The sequence below is a fragment of the Poecilia latipinna genome, unplaced genomic scaffold, assembly GCF_001443285.1.
Source record: "Poecilia latipinna isolate Pla-1442-1.1 unplaced genomic scaffold, P_latipinna-1.0 Scaffold6, whole genome shotgun sequence".
NCBI classification, from domain to species: Eukaryota; Metazoa; Chordata; class Actinopteri; order Cyprinodontiformes; family Poeciliidae; genus Poecilia; species Poecilia latipinna.
The window spans coordinates 21,560-34,423 of NW_015112622.1; the positions used below are offsets into that span (position 1 = coordinate 21,560).

The 12,864-nt window shown below is 40.8% G+C and overlaps 1 protein-coding gene across 7 annotated transcripts in view; it reads left to right on the plus strand.

Annotated features, from left to right (window-relative positions):
* Window positions 1–1,758: 1,758 nt before the first annotated feature.
* Window positions 1,759–12,864, plus strand: part of nrxn2b (neurexin 2b) — an 825,611-nt gene continuing 814,505 nt past the window's right edge. For all 7 annotated transcript variants that reach the window (XM_015016195.1, XM_015016655.1, XM_015016584.1 and 4 more), the window contains exon 1: window positions 1,759–3,049. In XM_015016195.1, the coding sequence (XP_014871681.1) occupies window positions 2,338–3,049 (712 nt within the window). In that variant the 5' untranslated portion in view covers window positions 1,759–2,337. The remainder of the gene's footprint in view (window positions 3,050–12,864) is intronic.

The window sequence follows — 12,864 nt, forward strand, 5'->3', positions numbered from 1 at the left end:
TGGTGTCCGTGAGATTCAATATTCCCATTTTCCTGAACACATCGTTATTCCCAGCTTATTAGAAAATAAACGGTTGAAATATGGACTGACTGAATTTCAGCATTGACAAAAGCAGCAACGATTAGAATGCAAGAAATCCGATCTCAGCAAACTCTAAGACTGTAATCGGACACAAGTGAAAGTTCAGAAGTGAAAGATTAAGTATTTCAACTCATAAGATACATATATATCCGTACTTGTTCTTTAGCAATTAGTTTTATTTTTTATTTTTGCCTGATTTGCTGGCTTAGCTTCTAAACAAATTGGGAATAAACCTTTGCATATATCTGTTTCATGTATTTTAGTAGTAAAATCACTGTTTTCTGGAAAGTGTTCACACACATGCACAAAGTAAGCTGGACTGCTTTTATTTCTCCTATTCGCTTTTCAGAAGCTGCTTTATCCCAATTAACCCTCATTTATAAATGTAATGTATTATAAAAAAATATTACAGGGGTTCTTCAACCCGTTAAACATGTTAAACTCGGCTGTGTTGAACCAGGCAGGATGTAAACCTTACTTTTTCTCATGAGCATCAAAAGCCAACTTGACCTCCTTACTGCCACACTCCCAAATAAGATGATTGGAGCAGTTGCACATCAACAGCTATTTGACTGCCTTTATGTGTGCACTCCATTAAAACACTCCTCCTGGGAGGAAACCTCAAAGAGATATTTAATGGGCTTAAAAAATGGAGCATAGCAAAACCAAAACAAACTCCCTGTGGAATCTAGACTTAAGTGTTTACGGTATCACATTTTTCATCTTTGTCAGGGAGATGCTGCAGCGCGTCTGCACAGACTGACTTCAGGCTTTTTTTTTATTTTTATTTTTATTTTTTTTTTGCAATGAGAAGCTTAAAATGTGCTGTTGATCTGAAGTGGATTTAATATTGTTAGTGTGTTTGATTGTATATATCTTTGCTCTATTAGGCTTAATAATAGAAGTGAAAACCAGCCTTTTATCCTTTGAATGCAGGGTTGTATTTTATTTTATGGTAGGAAACAAGAACGTCCAGCAAGGCAAAATTACCAAAATTTCACTTTTTCATTAAAGTCTGTCTCTGACATTTCCAGCTGCTCTCTGTGTCCTTCCTAATCTTCCTCCATGTTGTGCTTTGAGATCACGATTACGCTGCTTCTTTCTCTGTCTGTTTCTCTTTTTCTCTTTCCTTTTCTTGCATCCAGCCATGATTGGTATTGTCACATTAAAGCAGTGTAGGGTAACGGGGGTGGGGGGGGGGGGCATGAGCAGTGTTGAGTCTTGCTTTAATTTTAGACTGTCTGTGATGAAAATTAAATCTCACTCAAGAATTAATGGCTGGGGATCAGGTTGAGCCCCAGGGTCAAGATCTGCTATTCACATAGCTATTGACTCTGCAGCACTCCACTCTGAATTACATTGGATTTAATGATGTGTGTGTTTGCAAACGCATGTCTGTAGTGTGTGTGTGTGTGTGTGTGTGTGTGTGTGTGTGCTCCACAGTGTAAGGGCGTGCTTTTTAAATATGAACTATTTCTGTGGAAAGGCACGGGTTTGGATTGCTCCCTACATTGAACTTTATTACAAAGCTCCATAATGATATCTCAGTATATTTCAGTACATCCTTAAAACATGAAGTAGATTTTCTTTTGGATAGTTTTTTTATTTATTTTTTTATCAATTCATAGAGTGTTGGCATATAACTTAAATGTATTTTCTGTTTCTTTTTTCTAGGAAAAAAGCTGCAAGCTGCTGCTACAATCATGGAACCGATACCTACATAAATCTTAAGGCTTTGGAAAAGTGGGAGGTCATGGGGAAAATATGAACCTCTTATACCCTGCAGCTGACACTCTTTAAAGCTGCCACCTTATGTCCTTTTATTTTTCTTGACAAGAACACCCTCACCCTCCCCCAAAGCGTTTGGCACAGCTCAAAAATTTGTGGAAATTTCCTCAAAATCTAGACATTAGAGACGTTTTAGTCCAAGGTACAGCAGGACCCTTCAAACCGTCTCACTGTTATATTTCCCCTCTTTTACCCTCCTGCTACTTCTTAAGACTTTCAAGCACCAACTGATGGAGAAACGAAGGAAAGAGTCAGGATAAGGACGAGAGTTATCGTAACAGGAAGTGAAAGGAGATACTGCCTGTTGGCTTGGGAACTTGGAACAGGGCTCCTGTGAACAAGTTTTATATTCCATTTAAATTTTTTGTACAGCTTATATAAATTGAAACTGGGGATTGGCTTTGTAGCTACAAAGCATCAAAAAATAAAAAATAAAAAATAGGCAAAGAAAACATTGGAAATTTTAGTATGACAAGGGTGTTAAGATTCCTATGCTGGCCCCTGTGGCCTTTGGCCCTTTTCAGCATGCTAGCTACCGTGGACATGCTGGAATTTGGTGGGGCAACAGGCCAGTACGCACGCTATGGCCGCTGGGAAGCAGGATCCGTGGGTGAGCTCAGCTTCAGTCTCAAGACCAACGTCAGCCAGGCCTTGGTGCTCTATCTGGACGACGGTGGGAACTGCGACTTCTTGGAGCTGCTTATCGCCGGCGGCCGCCTTCAGCTGCGTTTCGCCATCCACTGTGCTGAGCCGGCCATTCTGCACATGGAGACGCGGGTCAACGATGACCGCTGGCACATGGTCTTGCTCACCCGCAACTTTCGCGAGACTTTGCTAATGGTGGACGGCGAGACAAAAGTGGCCGAGGTCAAATCAAAGAGGAAGGAAATGGCGGTGGTCAGCGACCTATTCGTGGGTGGGATCCCTCTCGATGTGCGCCTCTCTGCTCTGACCTCCAGCACTGTGAAGTATGAGCCACCCTTCATGGGGCTAATCACCAATCTGAAGGTGGGGGAGATGCCACCCACGCTGTTAAACAGCCAAGGCATTGAGAGCGACCTGGAGTACCTCTGCACCAAACAAAACCCGTGCTTCAATGGAGGGTTTTGCTCAATTCAGTATGGAGAAGTTCACTGTGACTGCACCAACACCCGCTTCAGGGGGAAGTACTGCAAGGAAGGTAAGGACCTGTCTCACTGTGCATGTGTCTGTGCTGATTGGATTTGTGTTGTTGTGTGGTACCAATTTGGACATCAGTCTTGCTTTTCTGAGGTGAAATTGTAGGTGAAAATATTGCCTGACTTGGTTTGAAGAACATATGCAGAAAAACATAGTGTTTTGATATACTGGATGCATGCAACAGTTTTTCTCCCCAAAACTCTAATGATAACCAAAGTAAATATTGGTAATTTTATTGCTTAAACACACGCAGCGAAAAAGCCTGTATCAACGTGTCTTGGTTCATGTACCAGTGACCACCTGGAGATTTCAGAGGAATCCTGAGATGCTTAATTCCAATAATGGAACTTATAGAAGTTTACATACACCATATTGCCATATTGATTGAGCCACCTTCTCAAAAATAGTACAGGTGTTCCAATTCCTTCTTTGGCCACAGGTGTACAGGCCACTTTATCACAGTGGAGTCAGTGGATTCTGACCACAGAGGTCACCAATCTTCAAGAGAACCATCAAATTTGCTCAAGGAACAGGGTTCAGAGATCTCAGTGGAATGACTTGAGCAGCTGCATTAAAGCCTTACATTATCATGTGTAATGCAACGTGCTGGATGAAGTGGTGTAAATCACGCTGTCATTAGAACATGGAGAACTAGAAATGTGTTGTTTGAAGGGACATTTCTTGCCTTTTCCTTGGAATGGCACTTGAATTGAGTCGAGCATAAAGTTTGGTGGACAGGATATTATGGTGCGTGACTTAACTTCAGGAGTTGAACTAGGCCACTTTTGACAACTTCATGCTCCAGCAGACTGTGTAGTGACAGTTTGACAAAGTTCCCCCCCCAGAAAACTTGCTAAGCCCGGTGGTCGGGGCATTCGGCAGTCATTCATCCAGCTGCCGTTTTTTTGAGTTAAAAAATCTTTAAAGTTGATGGGGGCACAAGTAAAGCCTGGTGGCCTGCCAGGCTTATAATACACATGGGGGGAAATCCTGGTTTGATAATGGCTGACAGTGCACATTGAAGCACAGTATGCAAAGGCATAAAAAGGGAGTTTGGTGTGTAGAAACATGACTGGACCTGCACAGAGTCCTGTCCTCAGAGTGGAGGCTGTAACACAGGCAACTCTGATCAAGGAAATGTTCACCTGGGAGAGTGGTCACATCTGCCTGTGAATGGCTGAAATTGGTGAATACTTGAGACTTCCTCTAGAATGCTGAGAACTGCCTATTTTCAACCATCAAACATACCTCGACTGAGCATTAATACATGCAGGCATGCTTTCCAAATGTGAACTATTTCTGTGTATCGGCGATTATCGCAGAAGCTAGCCGCCATAAACTGTCTTATTTCCAATCTTGGGGATACAACCAATCAGCTCAAAGGGGAAACAAACGGCACATCTGGATTGGCTGCTTTGCGGACAGCCAATAGTGTGTCAATTAGCATCGCACACCCAGGTATTTCTTCTTCAAACTGCATGCTGTTTTGATGAAACAGAGACGGATGTTTCACAAATCATTTGGAGTTGAATTCCAACAAAGGTCCAACCTGCAAAGTATGAAATTCCTGATCACAGCCAAGGTTTCAAAACATCTTCAATTAGTTACTTATTATCATAATAAATATCTCTGGGACAGTGTTTATGTTCTTTTCATAATGACACTGTAATTGTCTAGTAGTTAAGGTAAGACTTTTTCTGGACTGTTCAGACAATACAACTTTCAGATTTTGTAAGTATTACATCAATATTACATTTATTTCAAAACTATATGTACCATGAAATATGGAAAGATGCAACATACTAGATCACGTACAGTGCCGACACTCGACATTGTTGTGTTTTTCTGTTTGTTCTCCTCGCTCCTCTCCTGCTTTTATAACAAACCAGCCCACTTCTGGCGAGCGGCCTGCTCCTGTCCGCTCCTGCCTCCTCCTGCCTCCTCCTGCCTCCTTCTGCCTCCTCCTGCCTGCTCCTGCCTGCTCCTGCCTCCTCCTGCCTCCTCCTGCCTCCTCCTGCCTGCCTTTGCTCTGGGGACGTCAGCTCATGTCAAACCTGCTTCTGTTTTAAATCCCTGGAATGACACATCCCATTTCCATATCTGTGGTTTCTCCTTATTTTTCACATTCATCCTGTTTTCTTTCTTTTTTTTTTTCCTTTTTTTATTTCTCTTCATCTTGGAATAAAATTCCTCCCATCTTGCCTCCTACCTTCTTTTCTCAAGGCCATCTGCTCTCCACCTCCCTTCACCTCTCTCCCTGTCTGCTTCTCTTGAGGTGACTCCGTTCCTCCTCTTATCTTCTTACCCTTTACCTGCTGTCAGCACTTCACAGTCCTTCCTCTCCTCCTCCTGCACTTATCGCCCTCCTCTGCTGCTTTCATGTGTCTGTGTCTTCCCCCCATCCTACTTGTGAATTCTCTAATTCCCCATGTAGCCATGAGGAATTGCTCTCTCCATCTTGATCATTTGTACTCTGGGTGGGGGGTACGGTGGGAAAGGCTCTTCATCCCTCATTAACTCAGTGACTTATAAATGTTGCATTATTACTTTCGGAATAATCAATACACTCGGTATCTCGCAGCTTTTCCCATGTGATGAAATGACGTGTAATTAGCGCTAAGAACTGCAGATAGCTTCATCGCCGCCGGTTACGTGCTGGTTGTTTGAAGTGACGCGTTTTTGCGCGGCCCACACTTCAGTTTTGACAGCGCTGGAAAAAGATATCCAGCCAAACAAAAATATTTAGTTCTTCTTTCTTTTTATTAACCCGAGGTGGAAAAACTAAAACTGGCATCATTTAGATCAAAGCCTTTTCAAACCTTCTTAGGTGAGACGGAGATGCCATATTGTCGCCTTTGTAATCCAGCGACTCAAAGTCTGACTCTGTATTTACTTGACTATTACTTCTTGCAGCTCAAGACTCGGGAGCTAAAATGAAAAAGCCACACAGGTCTATTCTGTTCCCTCCGTTTTTCTGTCCAACTTTCATAATTACTTTAATGTCTCGAAGCCTCTCTCCTCGCGTTCTTGTCCATGTACTTTACCTAAGATTGCCGTCTGGGTGAAGAAAAGCATACACTGCCGCTTGTCTCTCGGCTAAATTGAGAGTAGAATACCAATGTAGGGCTAGAATGACTGCAGGAAGCATTTGTCCTTTTGAAATGGAGCGAGGAGGGGAGGAAAACGAGGTGGCTGAGGCGATATGAAGGTGTTGCAAGGCCGGAACAGAAGTTTGGGGGAGGTAAGAATGATGATGGTGAAAAAACTGGAAAGGGGTGAACGGTTGGGGTGCTGTGGTGGCGCAGGGGCAAAGCACAACCCAGATATGGAGGCCTTGGTCTTTGTGGCAGTATTCGCAGGTCTTCCCTCTCTTACCCTCTTTTCTCTCTGAGTACTTTCAAATAAAGGCCACTAGAGCCAACAAAACCTTTAAAAAAGAAACTGGAAAGGGGTGAACGGCGGAGCAGTTACCTTGCAGAAAGAAGGTGCAGGTTTTCACTCCCATCCTCTGGGGTCTTTGTGCGTGGAGTTCGCATGTTCTCCATGTGTATCAGATGCTTCCTCTCACAGTCTAAAACATGACTGTTGGGCCTCTGCGGTTCCCTGTGATGGACTGGCCAGCTGTCGGGTTCGTACATCTCGCCCAATGACCGCTGGAAATACACACCCCGAAAGGTTTTTCTATGCACTCTGAAATGAATCAGCAAGATTCAGTAAACATGCAGACATACTTTATTTGCTCAAAAGCATCGTTTTTATCATGGTTATATTTATACATGCTACTTCATCTATAAATCAACAACTGCTTGTTAGATGTACATTAATATTTTGAAGAGCCTGAATACTAATCTTTATGTAAAGATTAATATTTGTAACCATGGCAAAGAGACAAAGGGGGCGGGGTTTGGACCAGAAACCCACTGGTTACAGAACAAACCTCCTACATTCCTGAACCTCTGCCGCCTATAATTCAAGTAAAACATCATTTTATTGTATCCTCATATGTTATGAAGTATAATAAGCCAGAATCTACTTGCAGCACTTTGTGTATTTCGAACAAATAACGGGTTCTATGGTGTTACTCATGACAATGTGATTGGACTTTTTGGACTACTCAACTAAGTCAGCCTAAAGTAGAGTATTTGCTAAAATCTGCAAATATTTGACAGCACCATTCTAAAAATACTAGCTTCAATAGCCTAAACACCAAATATTTCTTAATAAGCAATAATATCCACAGTAGAAACCGCCTTATCGTTTCAGCAGAAGATAACATCTAAACTCTTCCTCTTTCCAGTCTTGTAGAGTACAGCCAGTCACCAGTGAAGGAAAATAAATTGCGGTCCTACAGCCTATAGCGTGTCAGATAGCAGTGCACCGAGATATTTCAGTTTTTGATATGAAAAATTTCTCAAAAAGACAGGTTTTCCATGAGAAATATTCAGTTACATTCCACATATGAATATGTGAATACTCAGCCTTTTTGTTTTCGCTAATCTAGACATCAGCTTGGATGAGTAAAACTGATTTTCTAAGATGCATATCTCCATTTCACAACACCTCACAACTAAACATAGACCTCACATTGTGTCCAAAGCTAATATGTAGCTTAATATACCCATGTTACGTCTTTTTGGTTATGTCCGGTTAGACTGAGACCACTCTGACTGCTGACCTCACTCATGCCTCAAAAAGATCCTGTTAAGTATTTTCCTTAATTAAATTTGTTGAAGACAGATTAAAATAGGGAACAAATATAAACATTAATCAATAAGCCAAAGAGTTTTAATTATTACCAAACATTTTCCTCTCCACATGCCACAGTAAAGGTTCTACCAATGAAGCTCACATATTGCTTTAGTGATTGATGTGCTTTACAAAAAAAAATCTCTGTTCTTCCCTGTTTTAATTATCTTATTAGAATGCAATTTGTAATGGTTAGAGGTTTGCGTTTTACCATTAGGAGTTGTAATTAAAGCAGCTCTGTGACTCTGTAGGCCTTTGTTTTTGTAATTGATGCTGGTCTCTGCCTCATTCTTGGGTTGACCTCTAAGTAGAAATGCAGGCAAGTCAGGAGTTCTCAAGTCAATGCAATTAGGATGTAAGTGAATGATTACTTTTATATTATGACAGTGATTAATAAGCAGACAACTAACAATGGTGCTTATTTATTTGAAAAGAGATGATGCAGAAGCATTAGCAGAGTTTAACTCTGCTAATGTGGCAGATTTAGCCGACGGGGTTTTTTTAATCAGCAGCCTCAGGTTGATGGTACAGCTATTATAAAACAGCTAAAATAAAGGTGGCAAAATTTGACTTAAACAGACATAGAATGAAAAGTATAAAGCAAAATAAAAGGGAAATAAAATGCTTATGAATGTTCAGATTTATATTTTAAGATAAGCCTTAAACTCTAGTATTATAAACTGTTCAAATATTTACAACCTGGTGCCTTCCCAAATATTCAAATTCAACTATTTCTTTGCTGTAACAATGTTTCCTGGCAGAAAAAAAAACTAAAAAAAATCGTATAGTGTTCAAAATCCACGTCATTCTACTTTTAAAGTTTTGCCATATGTGCTACAAAAATGCATTTGTTATATGAGCAGCAGAGTTTGGGTGGAGGTAGGGGGGTGGACTGATAGTTGTTTAGAAAAACAAGACATTTTGCCAATTTAACTGTTTGTTCAGTGACTGAACGCCGCCCTCTGTAGGGGAGGAGCGTAAACAACCACAGCAGTCTGGAGTCTCCCCAGGCTGGTCACCTGACTGGTCACACTCTGTTGTGGGATGCCATCCTGTTCGTCAACCAACAAGTCGTCCAAGTCGTTTCATGATCTTGCATGTGTTCCTTGAGGTTGCAGTCAGGACTGCATGCAGTACGTCATGGTTCTTGAGAATACAGAATTTTCTCAAATGCATTTGTGCCTTTGTTTAAAATTAGTTTTATGGATTTATTGTCTGATCTGTTTGTGATAAAATGATAATATTTGATAGGGGGGGAAACAATCAAAGAATTAACACGCATCCTAGTAGCAACAACAACTGCTAACTATGGTCTTAATGACTTAATGATTTTTGTAGATGAAAATAGCTTTTGGCAACTTTGATGGAGCAGAACATGAAGAAAAGGAAATGTTATCAAGCTGCTGGACTCAGGAAACAGGAATACAACCTACAGCAGCTGAGAGTCGTCTGCATAACGTCACAGGCTCAGTTGTTCAGTGTTCAACAACAGATTCTAGAAGTCTGTTCTGTACTTGATTCATACAGGATGTAATAATCGATCTTGGACGTTTTTTGCATGTTTAAAAACCACAGTGTCGCCGTCATACGTTTGGACTGTAAACACGTCTGAAAGAAACACTGTTAGCAGTTATGTGTGAAGAAGGGAGTAAAATCTCACTTTTCTTTTTGAGGAGGAAGTTTATCTGAGCATGTCTCACAAACATGCTTTCATTATTACATTATATAAACTTTCCAGTCACCAGTAAACTGACCCTAAACAGCCTGGTGGTCCCCGACTCAGAGAGAATCTGTGACCTGAGGCGAGCCTCTGGCTGCAGAGCCGAGGAGAGGAACAGTTCTGTTTTCAGGAAATCCCACATGCGCTGTTCTGTTCTGATCGTCGGCTGTAGATGTTTTATATTGTATCCTGGACGTGTGCTGGACACAGCAGAGCGAAGTGACCCGTCAGCTGTTTTAGTTTGGAACAGGAATTCAACACAGAATTGTACATATTCTAGATTTAAGGGGGTATCTTTTCACAAATTCTACAGAGAGCTCACATTTGGCGCTTAAATTAATAAGTTATTGTTTTGTAGAATCATCCTAACTTCCTACTTTTTTTATTTCCTGGCTCGGGTGTTTGCTATTGGGAATAACATTTTTCTTCAACTGGAAATCACTGTATGAAAAACTGATTCATGTTGTTGTGGAGTGTGCAGCTGAAAATGAGAAGCTCACCTCTTTTTTTTCTCTTCAATAATGAGGGAGCAGAACTCTGAAAACATTCTGCAGATTTCCTTGAGATAGACTTGGCTGAATAACAAGACATTGCTTTCTGCATCCAACTATGCAGGTAAGGCAGTAACTGCACTGAAGCTTCAGTAATCTGTATTTTAAAACCTACCACCATACGGCAAAGGCAGGGACTTGAGGGCAGAATAACATGTTTTATATTTCCTGCTAATAATCTCTGCAAATTCAAAAACAGTGTTCAAGCTTTAGAAAGGTGCTTTAGACACACTACTCAGCTTTTGTTAGGGCTGCATAGTATGACTGAAAAATGTTTCATGATATGAGCGTTTCATATCAGTCGATATCGATAGCTACTGATTAGGTTTTTTTTTCTTTTAAATATCTGAAATACTACCAAACTGGTGGCAAACTCTGAAACTGCTGCTGCTCAAGTTACTCAACAGGTTGTTGCTTGGTAACCAAAGAGTGAGCGGGTTAGTTGATGCCACTCATGTAACTTACCTGACGTTGAGCAGCTAACGCTAAAGCCTTTTTCTGCTATGCAGATAAGTTCCGTGAAATGATAGAATATTCTGACAGTCAGACCTGAATGTCTCCTAGGGAATGATCAGAGGATTTACCTGCCTCTCTCTCTCTCTCTCTTCTTGATGCTGATTGGTTGTCCACCCAAAGCAGAAATCAGGCAGGCTATTGATATTAGCTTCTGTGGTACTGCTACAGAAGCACTTTCCACTGTGTTAATTGAGTTTGAACTATTAAATTATGTTATTATATGTGTTTTCTGAGGGGTTCTCAAGTATTTGTGGATTTTAGGTATTTGTGTGTGACTGTAATGTCTAAGCCCTGGACCAGGGATCCACTGTACTGCAGAAAATCCTAATAAAGTAACTAAATCAGATCTCACTTTCTTGAGTTTAAGAGGCACAAACCTTGTTATAAACAAGAATACAACATTCATTTCTTTTAGCAGATCCTTTGTACATTGATTAAAAGAAAGGGGGAGAGAAAAAGGCATGGAGAGAAGGATCCTTTGATAATATTTTAGCCATTTTGTCTGTATGGACAGACACTAAAGTGAATTCCTGATGGACCAGTTCTCAATGCCTATAGTTGAGATTAAACAACTTCTCAGACACAATGAGTCATGTTGTGTTTGCATTCCAGCATATTCATCTTGGATGTACTCATGTTCAGTGTCATTACATTTTATTTACTTTTTTTACTTTCTGCTCCAAACTGCCATGCAGTTGGGTTTGATTTCTCTGTGTCCATTAAAATGTTCGCTCTGCTGTTTGTGAAAACTGCTAAATAAAGAATTCAAGTTCACATTTAGCCATCTTAAGTATTAACTCCTGTGTTTTGGCTGCTTTTCTTCACTGACGGATGAACGTCCACTCAGGTTTTACTCCTCCAGCTTTGAAAGATTCTTTGTAACAAAGGATATTTACATTAGGAGTTAAATATAAATATATTTAGAGATGTGGCGACCAACTCGGCAAGTGTTGCATTTGCTCGTTTTCACCTCTCCCCCTCCAAAGCTGAATGGTTAGCACTGTTCTGCTAGCCTTTATGCCATGTTTCTTACTTAATGTCTGTTAATACAGCTGCAGAAACGTTGCGGCTCAAGCATGTCAAAGGGAGGTATTGATCCTGACATGCAGGGGAGCATTTGGCCTGAAAATACCTGAAGGAACTGAAACACCATCAGTGTGGGTTTCCACACAAACAAGGTGACATTCATTATTACGTTTTAGATCTCCTGCGAACCGAGCTAGCTCCCTGACATTTATTTCCTAATTCAGCGCTCCAAACAGACAGGCCCACCTATGGAGTTAATACAGCACAAGCAACATCAAATTAGTCGGAAATGAGCGTCTGATTGCCGATGTGCCTGCTGCTTTAATGCTGTCACTCAAGTTGCAGATTGTTGTTGCTCGTGGCTCATCAGCATTAGCGAGGCTTCTCAACAGGAAGGCTAAAAGTTAGCCTGTGTTTTTCTATTTTAAACAGCCCTTGTGTGAATGTTTTCCCAACTTATGGAGGAAATGCAAAGTCTCAGCTCTGCTCAGCTTGTGAGTAAAAGTTGTAACGAAGATGGGAGCCGCCGTGAGTTTCAGTATTCCTAAACATAACACTGAGGATATAATGGCTTTGCACTTTTGAATGCTGTTTACTGTGTGCATGTTTAAAAATTGACGAAGAGTATGTTGCATAGGGTGATTGCCTGTAATTAAAAGAAGACAAATATCGACCAGTTTTCTGGGCAGGGAGATGAGATCGAGGGTGAACTTTCTAACTTCCCATTTCTAAAACATGGCTCCCATTTTTTCTTGTTCCTTCATGCTGAATTGAAGCCACGGCTGACTGTGGCTGACCCAGCAGCCTCTGCCTTGACAAGATGAAAACGAGAAGCATCAACACTAGTAACCCTGTTTAAGAATCAGCAAAGTTTGGGTGGACAGAAATGTTTTGGCTACAAAACATAAAATTATATGAAGCAACATTATTCCACAGTGTTTTTCTTTAAACTGTGAACCAGGTTTGTTTGATTCTATGGAGGTGTTTATAGAATATAGAACCTTGTTGGCATTCCTTCCAGATGTAACATTACCACTTACAGTTGGTTATATCTGTAGTAGACACACTACTGCTCCACAATGGTTACATTGTTTTTTTTTGTTTGTTTAACTTTTTCTTTATTTGTAGCTTATAATTAAACAGAAGGGATTCACTACTGAGCTTCGTGAAAATGTCTGAAACACTTTTCTTATGTTTCATCTCTGTCAGTTGTATCAGTTAAGAGATGGACAGTTATGTTCACCATTAGACTCTGAT